Source organism: Furipterus horrens, unplaced genomic scaffold, assembly GCF_987537825.1.
Source record: "Furipterus horrens unplaced genomic scaffold, mFurHor1.1.pri manual_scaffold_9, whole genome shotgun sequence".
In the NCBI taxonomy this organism is placed as follows: domain Eukaryota; kingdom Metazoa; phylum Chordata; class Mammalia; order Chiroptera; family Furipteridae; genus Furipterus; species Furipterus horrens.
The window spans coordinates 43294129-43320801 of NW_028327179.1; the positions used below are offsets into that span (position 1 = coordinate 43294129).

Consider the following 26673-nt stretch of genomic DNA (forward strand, 5'->3'; position numbering starts at 1 on the left):
CTATCTTAAAAAAATGCTGATGGCAGTTAATACCAGGTTTTGAGGTTGAAGGTACAATATCAAGTCACAAAATTGCATATACAAGCCATTGTTGTATAAGATGTTTTACTGTTGACATACTATTTTGTTGAGCTGGTGGTCTTATGGCAAACTAATATTTGTATCTTTATTTTTGACACATCTAAACTCTGAAAAGATCAAGGTATAGAAAGAAAAAGGAGGGGTTTTCTAATCAATTGTTTATGATTTTTAAATGCATTCTAATGTGAACTCATGAATCAAATAAACAATTATTATTCTTAATAATTTTCTTTTGCCTTCACACAGATTTATGAGAAATACCAAGAATTGTATACCGTGGAACCAAATAATGCACGCCAGCTGGTGGAAATTGCAGCCAGGGATATTGAAAAACTTCTAAGCAACAGATCTAAAGCCCTGGTGGTGAGTTTAAATTGGGTCTGCTTATTTTATTATTTTCTGTTACTTACTTGTTATTTTTCATGCTTTATTTGGAGGTTTTCTTTAGTATGTTTTCTTTGCCATGGAAACTGTTCATCTAATATGTTCAAGAAAGGTGAGATACCATGGTTTCATTGTAAATTTAAAATAATTGGTTAGCTTATTAGTTTATTTTTATGTTAGGTGATTTTAATGTACAGGAGTGGTGTATTTGATTGGTACATGCATCCATTTATATATATGTAAGTCATGATGCATAATAATAATGTTTAAATTTATCATAAAACATAAAACCCACAAATATTGCAACTTCCTTAGAGCTGCTTTCATAGTACTGTCCTGATGCCTCACACTGCCTTCCTGCCAGAGGTGGGCAATATCCAGATAATTGATTACTTATTTCTTTGCTTTTTAAAAATAGTTGTACCTCACATAAATGTTTTGCTAAACAACATATTTGCTAGTTTGCTTGTTTTTCACTTTTATTAAAATCACATCTATATGTATGTAGTTCTCAGCAACTTTCTTCCAGCAACAGTCTGTTTGCATGATTTATCTGGATGTTTGTACTTAGCTTTATTTTTATTCACAGTTAAATATTACTGTATAAGGATGTATCTCAGTTTATGCATTTATTCTTTATTGGTAAATTATTACTTGGGTTGTTTCCAAATGCTGCTAAATTTTCTTGAACAAGTTTCCATACAGATGCAAAAGTATCTGTATGGTCAATCGCAGACTTATTAGACTGTAGGGGATTCACAAAGTCAGTTTTATAAAAATATGACAATAGTTTTATCAATTTAGATATACACTAGTAATATATGGGACCCTATTGGTCCATGTCCATTTCTGGCTAATAAGTGGCAATATCAGAGTTCTTAATTATAAGCAATTAAATGGGTATAAAATGGTATCTCTGCTTATTACTGATGAGATACACATCTTGTTTTATATTCATTCACCATTCTAATTTCCTTTCTAATGAAATATATCTGTTAATATCTTATAAACATTTGTATTTTTAATTGATTTGTAGGTTTTATAGGGGTGGGCAGAAATAGGTTTATAGTTGTGAGTACATGAGAGTTTATTCTTGTATTATTATGTTATTTATTTGTGTTACAACTATAAACCTACTTTTGTTCACCTCTGTATATTATTGATGGTAGTTCATTTAAGTTATACATGATGCAAATATTTTTCCCACTCTGATTTATTTTTTCATTGTCTTTATAGTGTTTTTTGATAAAATAAGTTATTAATTTTAGTGCAGTTGAAATTAACTTTAAAATTATTAATATTTTTGGATGTGTATTTTGTTTATAAAGTCCTTCCCTACGCTTAGGTTATAAACATTATTTTATATATTTTAGTTTAAAAGGTTCTATGTCTTTTAGATTTATTTAATTCACCTGCAAACTAACATCTACCTATAATTTTAGTCTGTAATTTTTCTAACCAATTTTCCCAGTGCCATTTATTAAATAGCTTGCCTTCCCCCAGGGAGCTCTAAAAAATCAAGCTAGATGTCTGGTAGGCCAGTTTTTCACCATATTCTTCAGTAGGATCATGAACTTCAGAGTATTCTTGAACTTTTATAAATTATCCAAACTTTAGATTTAGCATGTTATTATTCAAGACAATATTTATTGTATTTTGATTGGTGTTGCACAGACTTATAACAAAATTGTGAAGAATTGATATTTTACGATTTTTGTCTTTATGATCAGGATATGGTTTTTCACTTAGCAAATTGTATGCCATTCATAAAGTTTAAAATTGTCTTCATAACATTCTTATACACCTTTTATTAGATATAATACCAGAGCTTAAGTTTTGTCCCTTTTATTCTGCAAATCTCAGCACTATTGCAGATATTTGTCTCAGGACAACTCAGAATTTTCTGTTCACTTATCACTCATAGTTCAGAGTTTTAGCTTACTATATTATATATATCTTGGCACAGAAATTTCCCTTTAAATTTTGGGCAATTATAAATCTTCATATTTCTTAAAATATCCAGGATACTGTTATAATATAACAGGAGGGTTCTTTGGAAGATCTGATATGCCATATTGCCAGAAGTTAAAACATTTAATTTTAAGAATTATATAAGTGAGTAATTTATGATAAGATAATCTTTTATGACTAGAAGATTCAAAACAGTATTATCTTCAATTTGGGGTGCCTGATACCATCTCTAGATATTGTTTATAGATGTAAAGTGTGTTTTCAATAACATTTACCTAATAAAAATAAGATACTTTCTACTTAAGTGATTAATATTCACTTAATGACAGATGAAAATAATTCCATTTGTATTGATTTTTATTAGCTTATATTTTCCCCCTGGTTTTAGGCAGCAGGTAATCTGAATATGAAAGCCCCTTGAAAAATGAAGTGAAATAGGATGACTCTTGCCTTAATTGGAATAAAATGGAAGCCCATTGAGACTTTTTTTTTCTTCTTCTTAATGATTTGGATTTGAAGCTCTAGACACCTGGTGCATGACTTATGTCCTGTGAGGGATCAGTGACTGGCAGAATACAGAAAACACAATGCTTAATTAAATGTAGAATTAATTAGATTTATATCAGGGAGAAACATTTATGTTAATTTTCAAACTAAATTCTTTAAGTTTTTTATTTCACAAAAATAACAAACATTATTTTAAAAATATTTTGAGGCTAATTGAAAAACAGGTGCTACATAGTTCTGAAAATGAATGCAAGATGGCATTATTAACTTACCTCTATTTCTCTTGTAAGTTTATACTCAGGGAGATGTCTGGATTAAAGCAGCTCAAATTTACCTGTGTGGAATACCAATGTTATTTCATAAGTAAATGTATTGGGAAAGTCATGAACATACAAATTTGAGGTAGATGATAATATTTTATACTAGTTGACCTTATTGAGTATTTAATAAATAGAGTTATCTAATTATTTATCACAGTAACATTAAGCTCTAGTCATCATTATTAGTCTCATTTTTCAATGGGGAAATTGTGTTTTTGAGGATACTTTTAACTTGGCTCAAGGAAGTTAATTTAATTAGCAATGCCAGTGCTTCTCCAACTTTAATGTGCATATAATTTACTTGTGGCTCTTGATAAAATGCAGATTTTATTCAGTCATCGGGATAGAGATAACTACAAATCTAATTAATTCCCAGATGATGTTGATGCTCATGATACAAATGACTATACTTTGAGTAGCAAGAATATGAGAGGATTCAAATTCAGGCGTGCCTGACTTCAAGATCTGCATTCTTATTTATTACAGAAATATATTATTTGGCCTGAGAAGTGTATAATCATATTGAGGAAGAAATGATGGTTAGGTAGTATGCTGTAAATTATTGTTCATTCAGATTAAGAAATGATGCTGAAGTTAAATATTCTGGAAGGTAGGCCCTAGCTGCTGTGGCTCAGTGGATTGAGCATCGGCCTGCGAGCCAAGTGTCGCTGGTTCGATTCCCAGTCAGGGCACATGACTAGGTTACACGTCAGGTCCCCAGTTGGGGGCACGAGTGAGAGGCAACCACACAGTAAAAAAAAAAAAAAAAAAAAAAATCTAGAAGGTTATGAAGTTTTCAGTGAATCCTATATCAGTTAGCCTTCTTCAAAAAATGGGACTGGAAGGAGACTTGATGAGGGGTGGTGAACACACATTACAATATACTTATAATGTATGATAAAATTGTACACCTGAAACATAATTTTATTAACCAATGTCACCCAAATAAATTCAATAAAAAGATTTTAAAAAATAAGGAATACGATGTACCCAAAAGAAGAGAGAGTTGGAGGGATTTTAAGATTAAATGTAACTACAGAGCGATTCACTGTATAGTCAAGTAGGGTTATAGATACAGATACAGATTTATATGTAAGTATATATTTATTTGGCTAATATCAATATTCTTTTAATACATACACACTCTGGACACATATGTATTAGAAATAAGTGCATGAAATTAATGCGCCCACAATGTCCTGTCTCAAAGTGTACTAGAAAAATACATTGGTAAAACATAAATTATCAATTAAAGAAACTACTGACAGTTTTAAAATTATTTAATGAAATAAAATGTACATTATTCAAAAACTTTAAATTTGAATTTGAAAAAAATTTAAATATTTATTTTTCAGAATCAAGATTATCAACATAAAATATCCTTGAAAATATATAATAGGTGTAAAATCTATGAAAAATAAATAAATTGAACTGGTTATTTTCTCATATATCTACAAAAGAAATTCCCTAAGAGTTCATATAATTCAGTTTCTTTTAAAGGAAATGAATAAGTGGAGGTTTTTTTTTAGTGGAATAATTATAATATTTGTGATAAATTTTTATTATGCCTGCACATATACTGATTTTATGTATTTGAACATTAAATTTTTAATTCTGTCTTTTATAGCCTGTTGATTAAAAACGAAATCATAACTTATTTTATTGCTTTATGCTTATCTTGTATTTGTTTATGTTTGATTTAAAACTACTTCAACCAATATATTTGGTTCCAATTTCAGCATTTATTTTCACTTTTGATTCACACTCATATTGTACTATGATCTTTTGATCTGCTCCATCAGCCAACCTTAGAACGAGCTGAAAGATAAATCAATATAAAAAAATGTGTTGCTTTTGTCATAAACTACCTCTTTTATAGCAAAACAGATTTTGCACTTCAGTCATTTTTCGATTTTGTTTTTCTGGCTATATAAAAACATGTTATGATTCTGATGATTGATATACATTAGGCTCTTACAGAAATTCTATGAAATAGGCACATTAAACATCTGTTCATTCTTGTTTTATAAATGAGGAAACTCAGAAAAGACTAGGATTCTTGTTCAAGATCTGTATAGATAACATGAGGTTGTGGTGGAATTTAATTTTAGGACATCTGTCTATGAGTCCAGCTTTTTTCCCTCTTAAGGCCACACTGGTAATTTTAACCATTTTATTTACAAGATATATTTCCTAAATGACTACTTTTTCTGACTATTTTTCTTGCTATGCTTATGTGTCACAGACTGCCTCAATACAGTAATTACTTTGCTAACCTTGTTGATTTATTCTTAAGCAATCTCAAATCAAACAATATTTAGATGCACAAAAGAAACAATCATTTAACATTGTTATTAACATTTATTTCAGCCTGCACTAGGCTGAACACTCTGCAAGTGTTAATGAAGACTCCATATGAGAAAGCTTTTCAATGAAGCAATCCAACCCTCCAATGTTGCCTCCTGAAAATGGAGGTGAATTAAATAAGTGGTCTTATTGTTCATCGACCAACACAGCCAAGGGCATCTGCTGACTTAACGAAGGTCTCTAGATATTTTGCTCAAAGACAATAGGATCAAGGTTATAATAAACACATTTTTCTAATGACACTTTTCTAATTATGGTCTATCCTGTCTCCCTCTGGCTGTCCTGGTATCCTTAATTAAAACTGCTCCAAATCTATTATGAAGCTTTAAATACTGTAATATGCTCCAACTCTTAATTCAGCCTTGATATTCAGTATCGTCGTCGTCGGCAGCCGTCCGTCTCGAGAGACGATGGTGTAGCTTCTTAAGAGTCTATCTGCACCGCCAAGAATGGCTGTGCAGTCCGACTCGGGAGTGACACGGTATCTGTCTCCTCCCGTGTTGAATCGACATCTTGCGATGACGCTGGAGTGTCCTCTCCAGTGAAGCTGAAGCTACAGAGCCTGGGCAGGGTGATATGGAGGGTCTGCTGTTGCCCATGCAGCAGACCCCCCCTCTCTTCGCAGCTGAAGGGTCCAAGGGAAAGACGGAGTCAATACAGCTTGGCTTCAGGTGCGCCGCAGGAGTTGCCGGTGTTGACTACAGTGTCAAACCGCCTTAGGGACTCCGGCTCTGGATTTTCTGTTGGGGTTTACTCCCTTAGCCTTTCCCCTGAAGAGGTATGCCGCAAGGCAGCGGAGGTTTTTTGGAGTCAGAGTTTTCCTCCTCTTATGTGCCCTGACTGGAAGATCGAACCAGCGACACTTAGCTCGCAGGCCGACGCTCAATCCACTGAGCCAAACCAGCCAGGGTGATAGTCAGTATATGATTAGATAATTAATAAAAAGAAAATAATGAATTTTTTCAAATGACTATTAATTTTTTTTTTCTGGGAGGAGAAGATTATTGTTTAATGAAATTGTTTTGTGTCTTAAGCTCTTAGACCAGTAGTTCTCGATCTTTTCTGTTTGTCATTAGTGTCTATGGAGTTTGCTAAAAATACAGATTCCTGACCTTTATCTCTAGATGGTTTAACTCAGAAACAAAGAAAAGAAACCTCAGAAAACTAAGTTCAAAGACATGATAAAAAGATCCAGGAAGAAATGTAAAGTTCTTCAGAGACTCAAAGAACTTAAAATGTATTGCGTTTGGGTTTTAGAAATCATTGGCTTACTTTTGCAATAACAGATTCATTAGAATATATTGAAGGGGAATAAAGACTACAGTGTTGAAGAGTGATTGGGAAGTGAGGAATTGGCGAGAAATTTGCATTCTTAAGAAGCTTGGTCAGAGAGTCAATGAGAACTAGGGAGTACTACTAAAGACTTTTTTGTTTTTTTTGTTTTTTTTTTTTTGAGACTGGACGATGTATAAGCTTGCCTACAGACTTAAGGGAAGGAATCCATTAAATGTGACAAAAAGATAACAAATACCTGAATGTTGAAGGATAATTCCAGAAAACACAGAATCTGAGCTCAGAGTCATGAAAATTATCTTTGAAAAGATTGTGGTATTTTTCACTTGAGAGAGAAGAGGTATTAAATATGAATAAAGATAATTAAATCTGCAGGTAGAGAAAACTTGAAGTTGCTGGATGACCACTTTTCTGTTGGTAAAGAAGTTGATCTTATATGCAAAGAATGAAGGCTATGGGCCTCTTGAGAACCATACTGCGATCTGGGGAAGCAAAGTAAGAGTGGAAGGAGTTTTGTATGGCTAAGTGAAATGACTGATAAAAACAAACAAACAAACAAAAAAAAACTAGAGTCTTCCTAACATTGAGAAAAACAGAAGAGTTGTCTGAAAATTGTGTGTGTGTGTGTATCTTGACCAGTAGCCCCAAATTTATCTTGAGGGTATGAATTTATCCAGGTTGAAGAGAACAAGAAGAAATTTACTTTGGAAAAAGTGTGGAAAATTGTGCTATTTCTGTTTCACACAGAAAAATCGTATAAACATTTTTGAGAGGATTACTCAGATTGCTTATATATTTATTTCCCTTTGAGTCTGAGTGGTAAAGGGACTAGGTAATCCAGTAGTTACTTTGTCAAACTGAGACTACTTTTATTTATTTGGATTTGATAGATGCTTCTGGATGCTGAGGCAAGAGATGCCTGCCTGATGGCAGAGCAATGAAGGCAGCTTCATTGAGCATAAGCTCACACACAGATCTGAGCAGAGGTGGGTTTTATCAGGTGGCACTGATCTGGGACACTATCCAAGAGGGCACTCGGCCAGGGGCAAACCCAGCTCAGCAGAAACAGGGCGGATATACACTATCAGATGGGCACTGGGGCGTAGAGATGTAAATGGCAGCCAGGAGGGCGGCATTGCTGTTATGTTCTGGATACCTCCGAACAATGCAAGTAGCACCCCAAGAGAGGAACAAGTCAGTGATGAACATCCACCAGTCCCAGAGCATACTGGCTCACAATCACAGCCAAGAAGGGGCTGTGCATTAGCAGCTTCCTTATGGCGCCCTTGCTGGAATCACTACCTGGGAGCTGGGAAGTGCGATCAAGATGGGATCAGGAGGCGAGGCTCCGAGGGTAGGACAGAAGTTTACCACACTCCTCAAATGGAGACTCCTGAAGTTCCTCTACCTGGAGCAGTACCGACCTAGTAATAGAAGTACAAATAAATTTAAATTAAGCTCAGAGTTTTTATTTTAACCCAAATCAGATATTTTAATTAACTAGCTGAGATTGTTTTTAGGTATAAAAGTTGTATATATAGTATTGCATGAAAAAGTTATGCAACCTGTAAGGCTAAAGTTGTGTTCAAATATGATTAATAAGCAAGCCAACCAGAGGGTGATTTGAACAGGATACAGGTTTATTTTCTCTCATGTAACAAGAAATGTGGAGGTAGGTAGCTCAAGAGATTTCCAGATGTTCCGTTCTGCTACTGCTGTGCGCATCTCGCTGGGTGAGCCCTGACTGCAAGGGGAAATAAGAAATACAGTTTTTGCCTCTCTGTACAAAATCATACACAAAGTTAAATTGTTTAGACAGCTAGCTGGTGTCTATGTCAAGATCTTTTCAAGATCTAATGTGAGTTTTAGAGAAGAAAGTCTCGAGATAATTCATTTTAAGAAGCAGAGTAAAGAAAAACATTGCTTCCTTTAATATGATTGCACGCATAATCAAATCAGCTTTCCCTTTAGGGCCTGGGACCATATTAAAGCAGAAGAATGAGAAGGCTGTTGAATCCATCTTAGGGTGAGGATTGGCAGAGAAAATGTCGTTAACTTTGTGGCAGTTAAGAATTAGTCAACAATAGATGAAATACTTGAAATCATTAACCATGATAGGTAGTGTCTGGTTATGACCAGGAGTTATAAGTACAAGAAAGTAGACAATTTTATGTGGATAAAGTAGGTTTATAGGGAACAGTGGTGAAACAAGAAATTGTAGCATGGATAGAAATTTAAGAAGTTAAGAGTTCTGGGTGATGAAAAGGCTGGATCATTAGTGAGTGAGCAGGTTAGTTAAGTGGAGAAAAGTTAAAGTTTTTGAAGATTTAAAAAGGAGCAAATTTATAATCGGCCTTTCTTGAATGTCTGCTATGATCCAGACACTTTAGCTAAGCTCTCTTCATATATTTCTAACACAATATCTATTCTGAAAATAGGTAGAATTGATAGCATTTTAAATACAAGAACATGAAAATTCAAGCAATTAAAAATTTGTCCAATTTTATACAGCTAGCAACTGAGTCAAACCCACTTATGTATGTATACAAAATGCTTGGTGTTTCCTGTGCAGTCTTTTTTAGTTTAAAATTTTCCCACATTAACTCATTTAATCTTCATAGTACATCAACTGAAACTCAGATAAAGTTCTTGACCAAGTACAAATGAAAAGAGTGAAATATTTGGGCTTGAATTATTGTTTGTAAGTTATCTAGCTTTTAGCTCTATGCACCATATTTTTCACATCTAAGATTTCTCAATCTCAGCCAAAATATATGTTGTCATTTGTTCAATCCAATCAAATCTGTATAATATAACTACTATAACTAAGTAAGCCACAATAATTATGCCTTTAATTGGGTGCTGTAGTACCATTTGACATAGGTCCTGTGAAATTGCATCTTCATCTGCTTCGTTTGCCTTGGAGCATCTAACACCTACTTAGAGCATAGTTTAGCACTAAATCAAACACAGACATATAACCTGCAGAATGTCTTTCCAGTTAATGGTTTCATAAGAGAATTCCTCTTGTTTTTTTGAAATCCAACACTCACAGAATACACAGATCTCTCAGTAAGATATTTTTGTTTCTTTGTTTTTTGCTGATATTTATATGGCAACTATTTACATATACAACCACCAAACTCAGTATATTTTAATAAAGCGATATCTGGGAAAAGTCCTGATTTATATTCCACTTACAATCAGTAGAATATCAGAACCATTGTAGATGCTTTGAAGAACAGCCCAGGTGCCAACCAAGCCTTTGTACATGCTGTCTCCTGGCACCAAGAAACCAAGTTGGGCCTACAAATACCTCTATCTTAATAACCCTATTCATTGTTTCATTAGGAACTGATGTTTGTAGCACTTTATGCTCTAATATAAGAGTTTCTTACACTTATCAATGCAGTATATTTTACTGTTTTACTTAGAATTTTAAAAGTTGGCTGGAGGTATAAATTGATAAAAAAATATGTATTTTTTCCATTTAACATAATAAATGATAGGCTATCAGAATTCTCACTCAGAACATCTGATTTTTCTGATTTTTTTTCTGGTTTAAATGGAAGATGCCTGTGTTTCTTGATACCATTTGTTAATGTGTTAAAAGGAAATCTCAACATATACCACCACATTTCCTCTTTCACTTTAGTAGCATCTTCATAAATTTTTAAATCTATCATTATAATAGGAATTTGTGGCCAAACAGAAGGGATGGTGAAACACTAAGTGCTATTTAGGATCTCTTGAATTACTAAGAAGGGAACAACAGGTCCATATACCTGTAACTACAGTGCAACTCTCTATCACACTCAGCATTTTAATTTTTATAACATTCTGTTTTGATTTATATATTATTTAAAGACTTTTAGTAAAGTATTTTTAAACAACACCTTCTATTGGGAATTGCTCAGTGTTAGAGTAGTTTCTCCTCCCTCATTGCACAAAGTAGTGTCTAAACTATATGTGACTGTGTGAACAAAGACACTTGGGAAAAAGCTAGGTGCCCAATATATCTTGAAGGTGGAGAGCACAGTGAATGGTATAGTGCACCTAATTTTTTAATGGAAGATATTCCGACAAGATAATGTTCTGGGCAATAATTATAGTATTTTTCTAATAAAAGAAATCCTTTTTGAAAATGTGATTCTCATAGTCTTGACTTGACTTAATTCTATAGGATCAGAAATAATATTTAAAGTATCAACAAGAGCATTACCGTGTTGGCTATTTGACAAATATAATGTATGCTCTGATAACATAGCACTTGCAAAAACTGTTGTATTTGTTGATTGCATTGAGTGAACTGGGAATTTGGTGAATTGACTTGCAAAATGAAAATGTGAGATGCTTCTTAAAAAGTGACTAGGAATTTCAAGATGACAGCAGATTAGGAAGGGCCCTATCTAACTGCAGAAGTTACACACCCATAAGGATGGCCAACCCTTGCACACAATTGATTACTGGCACATCTGGAAGTAGACTTGGAATTTTTAACTACTCATGCAATGTTCTTTCTATGATGATAGTCATTGAACTTTACCTGGTGACTCCAGAGTCTATTACTCTTATGACAATCATGAAGATAATCCCAAGTGAGGGAAAAAAAAATCCGTATTGCATTCCACTTTTATTTTGCAAAATTGCAAACTTGTCCCAAGAGAACTATAGAAATTCTCTGATCAGAATGTGCTACTAAATGCTGTTTTATATAAAAATAAATATAGAGAAACAGTGCTAACTGAAAGCCAGTCTTTTTGACTCACCTAATGCAAACTTTAGGTAGAACTTCATAGCATGCCATAAAAATGGAGACGGCCAGATCAAGTAGTGCTTGCTAATGGTAAGCACTGTTGAAGCTATTTATAGAGTTGAACTTAAAGTACTAGTCTGATCCCTAAATGTTCTTAATTTTATTTTTAATCTATTGATGTTTACTTTTTCCTTTTCCTCATTAATCTCTAGTTGTTCTGTCACAATTACAAAAACTCTAAATCATCTGTACATTTATTTTTTAACTTTTACTGAGTATCATGCAGGCAGAAGTCTTATATAAGATACCCAACACACAGCTTCTTTTTTGTATACACAGGGGTTCTTTTGAAGCTATTCTTCGTAATTTTTTAGAGCTTATAAAATCAAGAACTGCATTTGCAAGGATGAGCTCTCTGTGCTTTCCTTAAAATTACCTGACACAATTTGCCATTAAAATGATGGAATGCCTGTTAATTTAATTAAAACATCATAGGGTCATAAATCTTGAAGGAATTTTGGGAATTCATTTTTCTGACCTCCTCTCAAGCAGGTAAATGTCTAAACCACCAAGGTTAGGGAGTTAGCTGAAATATTGTCAGTAATGAAACTTCCACAAATTATTGTTTAGCTTGGTTTTCAAGAAATTATTTCTAACATTGATGTCCTTGTCTAATTTAAGCCCCTCTTATTTTCTGTTCCCTATATATATTAAAATTTGATTGGCAGTCTCCTTATGAGAATATCTCATTGTGTGTGTGTGGGAAGGATGGGTCAGGATTAGGGTAGTAGGAACAATCATCAATTCAGCTTAGTGTTCTTGACAAATAGTGATTCTCAGTTGCCGAACAATCATTCTTGCCAAATGCTGTGTTAAGTGCTTTACATGTATTATCAGATTTAACCTTCAGAACAACTCTGTGAGGTAGATGTGTTTTTGTGCCTGACCTACAGCACTGTGTAAGTTTAAAGTGTACAGCATAATGATTTGATGCACATATATTGTGAAGTCCTTACCATGGTAAATTCAGTTAATATCTATCATCTCAACAACAACAATACACATCTTTACATATGAAAAAAAGCTGATTATTTTATTAGAATTAATTCATATAATTGGAATGGTTGAGTCAAAAGCAGATGAGCATTATTTATATTTTTCATTTAGGGAAATAATCTTTAATCTTTCTACAAACTGCTCTTTTTTTTCTTTATATGTTTTTAAAAAACGGGGCTGTTAAAAACTTAGGAAAGACTAGGTTACATTTTGCCTAGTATAAGTTAAATCTGGTTCTGTAAGCAGGGCTTACTTTTAAAGGATATATATATATTTTTTTTTCTTAGGTAGGGAGAAAAATATACAGTGTGAAGGAAAATCCTTGTCCTTCTAATATTCACTAAAATTGCATAGATACATTTTTAATTATTATAATAATGTCAAAAACTCATACTATTCTCTACAGATCAGTGTCTTTGTTTTTGGCAACATAATCAGTTCAAAATTAACAGGCTGGCTGGGCAAACATCTGTCTTCCAAATTTATTTAAAGAAATATTCAGCCTAAGAGTTGTAGTTATTGATGGCACATACCTGCTCACATGCTCTGTCTTGCATGTTTTATCCTAGCTGCAGACAGCACACCAACATGCTGCCCTGTGGGCGAGTCATCCTGCTGTCGGTAGACCCTGTATCTGTGGCATCTGACACCATCAAACCCCAGTTAAGAGCAGACACTAACTTGTGTCTTGACAGATGAGGCATTAGTTCCAAAGACTGTCTACTCCTTCTTTGGCTAATTTATCCATTTAGTCCCAGGACTCATTACTCCTCAATTACAGCTACTCCTATAAATGTTAGTCTATTGTTGCCTGACAAATCAATCACCTCTGATTGTTTATACTGTCTTTTCTCAGAAATTCTAGGTCAGCCAACTTAAAAGTCCAAGAATAAATAATAATAATGACTCATTTTCTACAAGAGGGTTTATGGAGAATTTATTGCCTTGTACATTACTGTCTATGTCATTATTTTCTCCATCACAACAACATAATGCAACCTCTTAAAAAGAGAAAGAAATAAATCATCCATTATGATATTTATGTGCTCAGAATATTTCTTTAAAATGTAAATGTGGGTGTTCAATAGCCAGTTTGACTTTAAGTTCATAGAAATAAGTTGGACTCTGAAAGAAGTGTTCATTTTTATTAAATGCCTTTGTATACATCAACTTTGCCCTCTCGAATGGGCATTTTTAAAATTACAAGATCAAAATAGACTTTATAAGTATACAGTTAATGATGCCTTTGTTAGTAACTGTATTTGAGTCACTAATTATAACCATTAAAATGAAATTAATTTTATCCACTCATCTACTGATGGACACTTGGGTTGCTTCCAAATCTGAATTAAAAAGGCTGTGGTACATTTACACAATGGAATACTACTTGGCCTAAAAGAAGGAAATTGTACCCTTTGCGACAGTATGGATGGACCTCAAGAGAATTATCCTGAGTGAAATAAGCCAGTCAGAGAAGGACAAATACCATATGATTTCACTCATATGTGAAATTTAATGAGCAAAATGAACTAATAAGCAAAACAGAGACAGACTCATAGAGATCAGAAACAGCTGTTGGGGTGAGGATTGGGTGGGGTATATGGAGGGATTGAGCAAAAACAAAAATACTCATGGGTATGGGCAGCATTGTGGTGGTTGCCAGGGGAGGAATGGTGCAGTGGAGGGAGGTGGAGGAGGGTAAGGGGGTAAATGGTGAAGGATGGATACTTGACTTGGTGTGGTGAACACAATACGGTGCACAGATGATGTGCTGTAGAACGGTGCACATGAAACCTGTAGGATTTTGTTAACTGGTGTCACTCAGGAAATTCGATTAAAAAATGAAATTAATCTTCACAATTTCTCATAGTGATGGCATTTTTAAGATTAAATATTAAAACTTTTTTAAATAGCAGATATCTTATGTAACACCATACATAGAAGAGTAATAACAATACTTTATTTAGTACTTATGAATACTGCTAAGCACAGATCTAAGGACCATGCTAAGGACTTTATTTGCATTTATTTATTTAACCCTTACAATATATTTCCACACATAGTATTATTATATCTATTTCTGGAGATACTTTCCCCAAGGATTTGAATCCAGATTCATTTAATCCCCAAGCTTTCTATCAGCATTTCTCCAAAGTCTGCCTTGCATTTATTATGTGTCAGACACGCTGCTGAGTATTTTGCAAGCATTATTTCATTTAATAATTTCTTCTCTTTCACTTCCTCTCCTCCACCTCCTCTTTTTTCTTTTACTCCCTCTAACCCCCCTCTTACTCCTGTTCTTTAGTGTGATAAAGTGAGGAACTATAGATTAGAAAGTTCTAAGTAGTTCTACAGTGGCATTTTTGTTTCAGAATAAGATTATATATTGTCATGTTTTATTTTATATAATGCGCTATACAAAAGAAGTGGTAATAATAGCTTATTTTAATTTTAATTACCATGTAAAGGAAAGACTTAGAAGAAGGAAGGGTGGAGGGAACAAAGGAAGAAGGATCTAGCCTTTCTGTTCTCTAGTCTTATTGCTGCTGGTAATGCATTACATATTTACAGAAAGGTAGGTGGTTGTCTGATGATGGAGACAGAGGTCATAAAATCTAAATGTTTTTATGAAGCTTAGTGTAATTACTTGGGTTCATATATGAAAACCAACTATTTAGAGTATCTACAAATCACATACTGTACTGGGGGGTTTTGTTCTCAAGTGAATGTATTAGGCTGGCCAAAACATTCATGTTTTTTTTTTTTTTTTCCCTGTAAAATAAAAGACACAGTTTTCATTTTTATCAATAACTTAATTGATTTGGATAATTTGAGAATGTTGGCAATCTCCTGCATGGTATAATGTATAATGTTGATTGTTCTCAATTAATGTCTCAATTTGATCACTATCAACTTCAGCTGGTCTCCCTGAGTGTGGAGCATCATCCAGAGAGAAATCTTCAGCACAAAACCTCGCACACGACTTTTAACTCATTCTATCAGTCATGGTACCTTCTCCATATACTGCACAAATCTTTTTGCATTTCAGTTATGTTTTTACCTTTCTTGAAATAATAAAGCATAACGTGACAAAAATCTCACTTATTTTTTTCCATTTTCAATATTAAAATGGCTACACAAAAATTCACCAATTTTGATGTTTTTTTAAGAATGCATCTTATATGACAGCTGCCACAATACAATCTAACAAAATTATTTCTAATGAAGTTCAAGATAACTAAGTGCTACTAGAGCCATCTTATGGAAAAATACCAAATAAATTTTTGGCCAACCCAATATTTTGGTAGTGTTTTTGGGAAACTCTTATCTAGATATCAAGCAGCCAATGCAGTTGTAGTATAAAAGTCAAAAGTAATTCGAATGGTTTCTATTTCTAAATGAGCTTAAATACTATATGCATATTCACTGTATTATATCCAATGAAACCAATTATTTTTTTTGATAATATACATCTCATTTAGATGGTATTTAAAGAAGTAATTTTACTAGCATTAGAAGCATTCATTATGGGCAAAGATGCAGAGCTAAGCGAATCATTTGCAGTTCTGAGCGTATATTTAAGTGAATCAACTTTTAATTACAAATAGGAATTCAGGGAATGGTGTACAGTTAAAGGACAAGACCTGTTGCTCCGTTAAAGGAGAGAGCAATGCATTATGGGAGTGGGAAAGGGAAAAGAAGGAGGCCAGCTGAGTTTATCTCATGGAAAACGAAGAACTTCTGAAACTCAGAATTTTCATTCTTCCTAAAATGTATATATGTTTAATGTATTCACTATGATCCCTTTGCCCAAATAACGGATTACTGGAGACTTATAATTTTGAAAATGATGTTCTCTTTTGGGCACTTGGAGGGGGTAACTCCTTCTATAATTTCAACGATGCCAAATGTCTGCTAGTCTCTGGGCCGGAAAATCAGCGCGGCTTAATGTTTCTGCACTTGCATGATCCAAAGTCTCTTCACTAAATGGTCTTGTCTCATTCTTAGCTGACCTTTCACACCAATTGCCCCATCCCTGCTGGAAGCTAAATCAGCATATTAAAAAGCAGCAGTGGCACCTACGTTTTAGTTACTGCACAGATCTCCAGTGGCTTTCCAAGTACTTCAGACTTGCTCACTGATTGGAAACAGCATTTCTCAGCTGCACAGAAGGCACGCTGAATAAATACTGGAAGGAGGACAGTTTAAAGACTTAAAGGCAGGTCCTGCCAAGGCAGGCCATACTTTTCCTCTCAGCTGCACGCACAGGGGAATTATCCCTGTGATCTGCCAGTGTTTTATGGCCACATAAGTAGGCGTCCATCACAAAGGGAGCTGGCAGTGTACATTTTTGTTGTGTTTGTGTGACAATAGTAATTTCCCATTTCTCCATTTACTGACAGTATTTAAAAAGGAAATAATGTATGCATTTTAAAAAGGAGTGAGTTCTAAAAAACTCTTGGTAGCTTACGCAAATGCAGAATCATTTGTGTGGTACAACTAATGTTTAAAAATTGGATGATTCTCAACTAACATTAGCCCATTGAACACTAGGTTCTGCCCAGTGTACCCGTGATGATGTTGGTATGCTTGTTTCTGATTCACTTTGTGGTGTTACCTGTTCAAGTACCACTGAATCAGGTTTTTTGATTTATATATTAAATCCTGATTCAGTTGCTTAGGTTTTCTTTTTTGGTCAAATAGATAAATTTCTCATCATATTTGGTTCTCATTAGAGATGTTAAAAACTTATGGGCATATATTCTTTTAAGGAACTGGATTTTTCTCTTTATAAGAATTTGGGGGTGGTAAGAGAAAGGAGGCTTGGAGTTAGAACCAGGCAAGGCTGAGGATTTTTTACTATTAATTTTTTTCAGTTTAAATATGAGAATAAATAGTTTGATTAACGTTTACAAAGGCAACTAGTAATTAAAGGAATGAATCGAGTTATCAAAAACATATATACCCAAATACAAACAAGCTGTACTCAATGACAGTGATAGTATGAAAAACACATTTTCCCTATAAATGATGAGAACAGCCCTGACTCGTGTGGCTCAGTGGATTGAGCCAGCCTACAAACTGAAAGGTTGCTGGTTCAATTCCCAGTCAGGTCACATGCCTAGTTTGTGGGTCAGGTCCCCAAATGGGGGTGTGAGAGGCAACTGAACAGTGTCTCTCTTGCACATTGATGTTTCCCTCCCTCCTTACCTTCTCTCTAAAAGTAAATGAATAAAAATCTTTAAAAAAATGATGAGAATAGTTTCTTAAATATGCTTAAAGTAGTTACTTTAAATGTTTAAATTAAGTTGCTTCAATATAAAGTACTGTTTGCTTGGATGGTCAGGGATGTAGGTGAAGATGGAAGAGGGCATAGTGGGGATCAATGGTAATAAAAAAATACAATAAAAAATGTAAAAGAAAACCCTACCTTATTCATTATCTATCTACTTCCTTTTGTAATTCTCAATGATTCTATTTAAAACATAATAATAGATGTAAAAACATAAACAATATTATTGTGAAGTAAAGTATGTATTTGATATTTGAGAATCTCTGTTTAGTTTTTCTCTACCTGGAATCCCTATACTACACACAAAGTATTACTTAAAATAACGCCTCCCACCTTGTGACATTGATCTAGGAATTAAAAAATTACCGTTCAGTCTCTGCAAAGTGTAATCACTGATTAATTAAAACTGAGTAAGAATAAATGAGGGTGATAAATGGTGATGGAAAGAAATGTTCTGGTTAAAAATAATATTTTGTAACTAACAATACTACTAACAATGCACTAAAGTGAGAAGTAATTTTGAAAAGTTATGAAAATATATAACAGGATATTAAAATAATAAGAGGAAAAATGAGAATAAGTTATTTTTGATTCATTCTAATATTTGTTTATATTAATTGATTTATATGGGATTGGCTATGTGGTAAAGTACAATACTCATCTTATTATCTCTTATTCAGGATATAATTTTCTAGAATCTTATGTCCAACAGATATGTGAAAACACGTTCAACCTCTCTAGTTATTAGGGAAATGCAAATCAAAACTACAATGAGATACCACCTTATATCTGTTAGAATGGCTGTTCTTAACAAGAGAGGTAATAACAAGTGTTGGAGAGGTTGTGGAGAAAAGGAACCCTCATTCACTGCTGGTGGGAAATTAAACTGTTATAGCTACTATGGAAAATAGTATGGTGGTTCCTCAAAAAATTAAGAATATAGTTACTATATGACCCAGCAATCCCTTCTCTGGGTATCTTCCCCAAAAACTCAAAAACATTTATTCCAAAAGTTATATGCACCATGTTTATTGCAGCATTATTCACGGTGGCCAAGACATGGAGGTAACCAAAGTGTTCTTTGATAGAGAATTGGCTAAAGATGTAAAGATGTGGAACATATATACTATGGACTACTCAACCATAAGAAAAGATGAAATGCTACTATTTGCAACAACATGAATGGATCTTGAGAATATTATGCTGAGCAAAATAAGTCAGTCAGAAGAAGCTAAGAACCATACTTTGTGGGATATAAAACTGAAACTTATAGGCACAGACAACAGTATGGTGGTAACCAGAGGGAAGAGGGGCAGTAAAGGGGAAAGGGGGCCAAATATATTATGACAAGAGTATTTGACTTTGGGTAGCGAGCACACAATGCAATATACAGATCATGTATCATATAATCATACACTTGAAAATTACATGATCCTGTTTACCAATGTCATCCCAATATATTTAATTAAAGACACACATTTTTAGAGTGTTAATTTCCTCACCTTCTTTATGTCAACAATGGAGGATAACATTTTGTTTTTAATTAAACAGTTGAATTTTTAAAATTCATTTTATCCTGTATTACCTCATCTGAAATATTTTTTTGGTGGGGCATAGCTTTCTCTTTCTCTTTCTTTGCAACATTTAAAACATTTTAAAGAGCTGTTTCTTTTAAATGATATATAACTAGTTCTTTTTATTAATTTTTAATTAATATTTTTTAATTCTCACTCAAGGACATTTGTTTCATTGCTTTTAGAGAAAGAGGGAGAGAGAGAAACATCAAGGTGAGAGAAAAAAAATCGATTTGTTGCCTCTTGTACATGCCCTAACAGGGGATTGTTCACACCAGGGCTGGGGATTGAATCCCCAACTTAGTTATGTGCCCTGACCAGGAATCGAACCTGCAACCTTTAGGTTACCTGACGGTGCTCCAATCAACTGAACCACACCAGCCAGGGTGCATTCTTAATATTTGGCCTAATGTAATAATTTGTCCTTTACTGGAAGAATTTAGTTCATTCATATTTAACTTTATGACTAAAAAAACTAAATTTTATTTTTTCCATGTTATTGTTTATTATTTAACAAAGTGCTGCTTGTTACTCTTTTCTTTAGGTTTTATTTTTCTACTCTGTTCAAATCGTTTTTCTTTAATTTTCCCATGTTGAGGTGTGTATATGTGTGTGTGTGTGTGTGTGTGTGTGTGTGTGTGTGTAATCCACTCATGACTCCTTTCCCTTCCCCTATATGCTCAGTGGCCCAAATAAGATGTACTGTTTTTTTATATTGATGCTCTGTTTTTCCTATTGCCTTAGCCGCCTCAGTTCTACTGATACAGCTTTAAGAGATAAATTATTCTGTATTAAAATATCCTTCAGAATGTGTCCCTTCCATTGGTTTCAAGAGTACTTTTTAAGCATTTAAATTTATATTCTCGGATATCTTTATTTATTCGGCTGCAGTCTTGTCTCTCAGTATTTTGTTGACATTGTCCCACTGTCTTCTGCCCTCTAGGCTTAGATGAGGTGTCTGGGGTCACTCTGATTGTTTTTTTCTCTTTTTTCTTTGAGTGCAGCATATTCACTATGTCTCAAAGCTTGTAAGAACTTTACTAATTCCTGGAATTCAAGAATTCTATGATTTCACCTATATGTGGAATCTAATAAACAAAGTAAATGAACAACAACAAAAAAAACAAAACAAAAAAATTCATAGATACAGAGAATGAATTGGTGATTGTCAGATGGCAGTGGAGTTAGACGGATGAGTGAAAAAGGGGATGGGATTAATATGTACAAATTGCCAGATATAAAAACAGTCATGAGGATGTAAAGTACAGCATTAGGAATATAATCAATAATATTGAATAACATAATAACTATATATATTACCAAGTGGGTACTAGACTTATTGGGATGATAACTTCGTCATTTGTGGAAATGTCTGCTCATTATGTTGTATACCTGATACTAATATAATAGTATGTTAACTGTAACTGAAAAATTAAAAAAAATTATTTGGTAATAGTCATTTCCCATCCATCGATCTTACAAGTCTGTGAGCCATTCTGATTTTTTAGACTCAGATATTTTTGTAGCTCAGGGGCAATTCTTTCTAGTATTTTTTTTGTTATAGTTTTTATATTCTTTTAGAATATTTTATAATTTGTATGGTAAGTTGGTTGCCTATATCTCATCTCCATCTCTTATTTTTTCCTTTATGATTTTCATTCCTTTAACACTTCTTTTTCAGTTTGAACTTCTTGCATTTAGACTTCCACGTTGCTTAATTTTTTATTCATATAAACTCATGATATTACTTTATTTTTTCTCCCTGAATTTATTTTTATTTTTATTTACCATTCATACATTCATCTATATGTATTATTTTATTTCACTAACATATATGCTGATCATTCTACTTGGTCTTCTCTCTGGACTTATAATTTTTATCTGCCCTTCCTGGGACTGTAATCTGGTAATAGAAACACACCTAATGCAGGAATCCTAAAAATGTTAAACAAAATTTTCTTTGGGCCCATGTTGTACCAATTGTTTTAGTCACTTCTCTGACCTAGAGACTCCCTGCACATTCTTCAAGAGCAAGGAAAACTCACCCTACTTATATAGCTCCTTCTTTTATTTTTCTTTTCAGATTGATTCTATTTTTAAAAGATTTTTAAAATAATTTCAAATGTATAGAAAAGTTTTAGATCAGGAAAAATGCAGTCATATTATATTCACCAATATTTTCCCAAAGTGCTGTATCATTACCTATATTTTCCTCAAAACCACAGAGAACAAGTTGCCAAAATCATCCTTCTTGGCTGTTGAGGTCAAAGAAATGCACAGAGGACCACATTCAACTTTGGATGCAGGTGTGGGCAATGTAGGTGCTAGGTGCTAGCTCTTCCCATATCTATTTTCTTTTATTCTTCATACTGGATTTCAATACAAGTTCTAGTAAGTGGTTTAGCCCACTGGGGAAAGAAGCTCTGCACAGTTTTTTTTTTCTCTTATATCTTATGGCTGAATTATGTCTCTCCTTGAATTCATACGTTGGAGACCTAAACCCCGGTTCCTCAGAAGGTGACTGTACTTGGAAATAGGATCTATAAGAAGGTCATTAGGATGGGCCCTCATCCAATATGACTGGTATCCTTATAAAAGGAGAATATTTAGACACAGACAAGCACAGAAGGAAGACCATGTAAAGACACAAGGAAAAGATGGCTATCACAAGTCACAGAGAGGAGCCTAAGAAGAAACCAACCTTCCTGAAAATTTGCGCTTGAACTTCTAGCATCCAGAATTGTGAGCGAATAAATTCTATTGTTTAAGCCACCCAGCATTTTGCTATGGCAGCCCTAGCCAATTAATGAAAATCTCAATAGATCCAGTTGCCCAGAGGTTCTAGCAGGTGGTTGATTCAGCAGAAGCAAATAGCTTGATTGATTGATTCAGGAGAAGCAAGGAGATGAGTGCAAAGGGGAAGGGTCATTATGCTCCCAGAAGCTCCTCACCAAGTGAAACTCTATTTATTAAATGGCAAAATGGTATACACTTATACTTAATTACAACCATATGAAAAATACTAAGACTAAACATTGGGATTATTTCAATCAAAGCATAAATTGCTTTTCAATCATTAATATATATTATAGGATAAATTATCTAGTTGCAAATTATACAAAATTCTTGCCATGCCACTAACTACTAGGAAAACATTGCTTTTTAGAATTACCCTTAGCTAAATATGAGGAAAATCTAAATCTGTCCATTTTTGTTACTTTTGATATCTGTGACAAATTTTCATGTAGGAAGATATAAATTTCTATTCAAATTTATTTTTTATATTATCTTTAACTATCTTTTCTTCCTCATTGATTATCCAGCACTAACTATATTATATAAAAAGTTAATATGCTTATAAATTTAGAGCAGGAGAACAAAGATATTTGTCTTTTTTTTCCCCATAGTGAAATATGAAGTAGAATGATAAAACAGAGGGAGCTGAAACCATTGTTAACCTCAGTCATATTTGTTTTGAATCATCACATTCTCATGGTGTAAAGATGGTTAGATAGAGTTATCTTAGGTATTTATGTACCATATCCAATTGTCATTATTACTGCTGCTGAAATGTATGGATATTTTTTTGAGTCAGAAGAAAATGTCTGTCATTGAAAATCATAAATTAAAATAGGTGAATATATATTTCTTATTCAAATATGAACCAAGTTAATTAACAGGTTGTAATATTTTTTAAAGGAAAAACTGTCATGCAAAGATTCAAGCAAAATATCTCTTTCAGGAGCTCTTAGATTGCCAAAAGCACACTTCACTAATGTTTTATTTTCTAGCAATTCTTCCTACTTATTGTTGATGCTGACTGCCCTTGTTTTTGTCAGAAGTCACATTGTCCTGGTGTTTGAAACAATTGGATGAAAACAATGTTCTCTGGCTTGCCCCCATTCTTTAATGACCAGCACATACAGCTGACTGGAAGAATAAATGCTTTTAGCATTTTGAACACAGGTACGATTCCTTTAGTGTCTGTAAAAAATCAATGAAGACAAATATAACTATTTTTCTTCAATTTTTAACTAAGTTGGCAAATACAACAAATTAAAAAACAAAATCAAGCAAGCCAAAGTATTTACCTGTCTGCCTTGGCAACCTTTGATCCTTTGAGAGTCAGATGTAAAAGAAACCAACATTAACATTAAATGGAAAGTGTACAAGCTTAACCATTTTTTTATTCAACTGATTTAGAAACGTAGATGCTCTTTCATGGAGGCATTGGATATAAATAAATATTAGTAAAAAAGAATGTATACTATGTTGTCTTAAAATTATATTTAAACAATTTGTAGAAATCTTTGACATAATATGGAATATAGATTTATTTTTTATTTAGCACTTATTTTTTAAAGTAATATTTCTTTGATTTATAAAATATGAATGTTCAATATAAGAAGTATGAGATTGGGAAATACTTTAAATCCTGTTATCCAGAGATAAACATGATTTATATTTTTGGTGTATATCATTCTATCATTTTAATACAAATATTCACCTACAAAGTTAAAAGTAAAATACAAATGTTTATTTTAAAAAGTTATGTCAGCACATTTTGTGCACATGTACACTCATGCACAAGGCTCTTGCAAAAATTTCCAATGCATTTCCTCAATCATAATTTTAAAGAGGAGTTATCTAAAATTCAGATAATCATATTTACCAAAGTCACAAGATTAGTAAGTGGTAGAGTCAGGATCAAATTTGAAAGTTGCCATCAACTCCTTCTTTGTAATCACTAATACCAGGAGTAAGAAGATGGGTAGTCTGAGGGAATGCCTGTCTCCATTGCCTTTGGAGTCACAGTTTATGGAAAATAGCTGTGTGATACAGATCTGTAGAGCCATTACTTATATTAGAACACTTTAAAATTTCACATTAAATATTATTTAGTAGTTCTAAATTATATTTATGGTTCTACAATAGCTGCAAATATTTCTTTGTATTGAATTGAGTTTTTGAATAAGATTTTTTAGTCATGTATTTCATAATAATTTTCTTTTAATGTATTTAATGAGGAAACTTTAAATTTTTTATTAAAATCTCAATTGTATCCTACTTCATTCTAATTAAAACTACCACTTGGCAAAAAATCCTGTTTCTGATATAGCTACACAACAAGAGTAATTGTGGAAAATTATGGTTGGATCTCTTTTGGTAATAAGTTTGTTTATGAAAGTGAATGAATACACAATTATTTTAAGACTGCTTATTGCTCCTTTGTTATATAGTAAAGTTATTACTGGCCTTCAGCATCTTAAATATAATACATTCCTGAGAGATTGTGCTATATAGAATGAGCTGAACAATGCCATATGATGCAGATCTTATGTGGTGAAGACCACAGCTAGCGGAAAAAACCTAAGCAATAAATGTAGCTACTGCACCCTAGAAATCTTTTTTTTTCCTTTTTTCTTTTTAAGGCACACTTCTTATTCTGTAAGTACAATGAAACTTCTCTTTAATTTCTTTTGAAAACGAAGGTTGAGGTATACTAGTCTCTCAAATTCTGTACATTCTTTCCATTATGCTACAGATTTTACAATAAAATTAGAAGAAATACACATAAAGTTATCTACGGCAAAAAAAAATGGTAGATTGTTTTTTAAACACCCCCCAATAGAATTAAGAGGAGTTAGTATTTTTATTTAATATTAACTGTAAGGAGACATGTATGTCACATATTGTTTATCAAGATTGCTGCTATGTTATTGAATGGGGTGGTAATATATTTAATATGAGTTGTTCCCTTTTTATTGTATTTATTGGAGTGAAACTGATTAACAAAATTCTACAGGTTTCAGGAACACAACTCTACAACACAGCATCTTCACAGTGCATTGTATTTTCACCACACCCCGTCAAGTCTCTGCCCATCACCACTGATAACCCCTTTACCCTTTTCTACCTCCTCCCAACCCTCATCCCAGTGATCACCACACAGTTGTCTGTGTCTGTGAGTTTTTTTTTCTTCCTTTTTTGCTCAATCCCTCCATCCCCCTACTCTCAGCATGCTCTGCCCCACCCCCCCTGTTATCAGCGTGCTCTCTATCTATGACTCTGTCTCTATTTTGCTTGTTAGTTCAGTTTATTCATTAAATTCCACATATGAGTGAAATCATGTGGTACTTGTCTTGCTCTGACTGGCTTATTTCACTTAGCAAAGGGTAAAACTTCTTTCTTTTTCACAACCAAGTAGTATTTCATTATGTAAGTGTACCACAACTTTTTTAATCCACTCATCTGCTGATAGACACTGGGCTGTTTCCAAATATTGTCTATTGTAAATAGTGCTGCAGTGAACATAGGGGTGCATATATGCATTCTTCCAAATTAGTGTTTCAGATTTCTTATGATTAAATAAAGAAGATGTGGTATATATATGCAATAGAATACTACTCAGCCATAAGAAGAGATGAAACACAGCCATTTGAAATATTTAGGTTTTTATAAAATGAATATATCTTAGAAAACCTGATAAAACTATATTAACAACATAAAATATACATAAAATATAAATTAAAAAGTTAGCTCTTAAATATATTAGTGTAATCCCCTATGAAATTTCAGGAAGATAGCATTAATATTTTCTAGAAGGTTAGTTTAAATTTGGGCTAAAGGGATACTGTAACTGAAATGCAGGTTCGGCTGCTTGCCACAGCGAAAGCCATACTAATGAGACAGGTGCTGGTGAAAAAGGAAAGAGGTTTATTTAGGTGCCATGACATGGAAGAATGGTGGGCTCCAGTTGATCTTAAAGACCATCCCCTTTTCCTGCTCAAGCCCATGGTTCTTCAGGGATAGTGAGGGAAGGGATTTTTTTCTATCCCATTATCTTGCTAGCTTTTGGCCCACTTAGACCCTGTCCATTCAACTTTCTAGGCTGTGGTGTGCTGGGACTCCATCCATTCAACACTCTAATTTTTGGTGCGCTCAGTGTAAGACCCTCCCCCTGTGCCATGGTGTTCCATGACTGTCTACGGTAGTACTACTACTATTCTAAATTCAAGCAATCATCTGTTTTGTTACATAGGATTATTCTATAATTATTTTAAGCATGCT

General features: G+C 33.5%; 1 protein-coding gene across 4 annotated transcripts in view; it reads left to right on the forward strand.

Moving 5' to 3' along the window:
* The window catches only part of CACNA2D1 (calcium voltage-gated channel auxiliary subunit alpha2delta 1), a 471141-nt gene that overhangs the window by 99124 nt on the left and 345344 nt on the right, over positions 1-26673 (forward strand). For all 4 annotated transcript variants that reach the window (XM_090287282.1, XM_090287283.1, XM_090287284.1 and 1 more), the window contains exon 3: positions 328-444. In XM_090287282.1, the coding sequence (XP_090143408.1) occupies positions 328-444 (117 nt within the window). The remainder of the gene's footprint in view (positions 1-327; positions 445-26673) is intronic.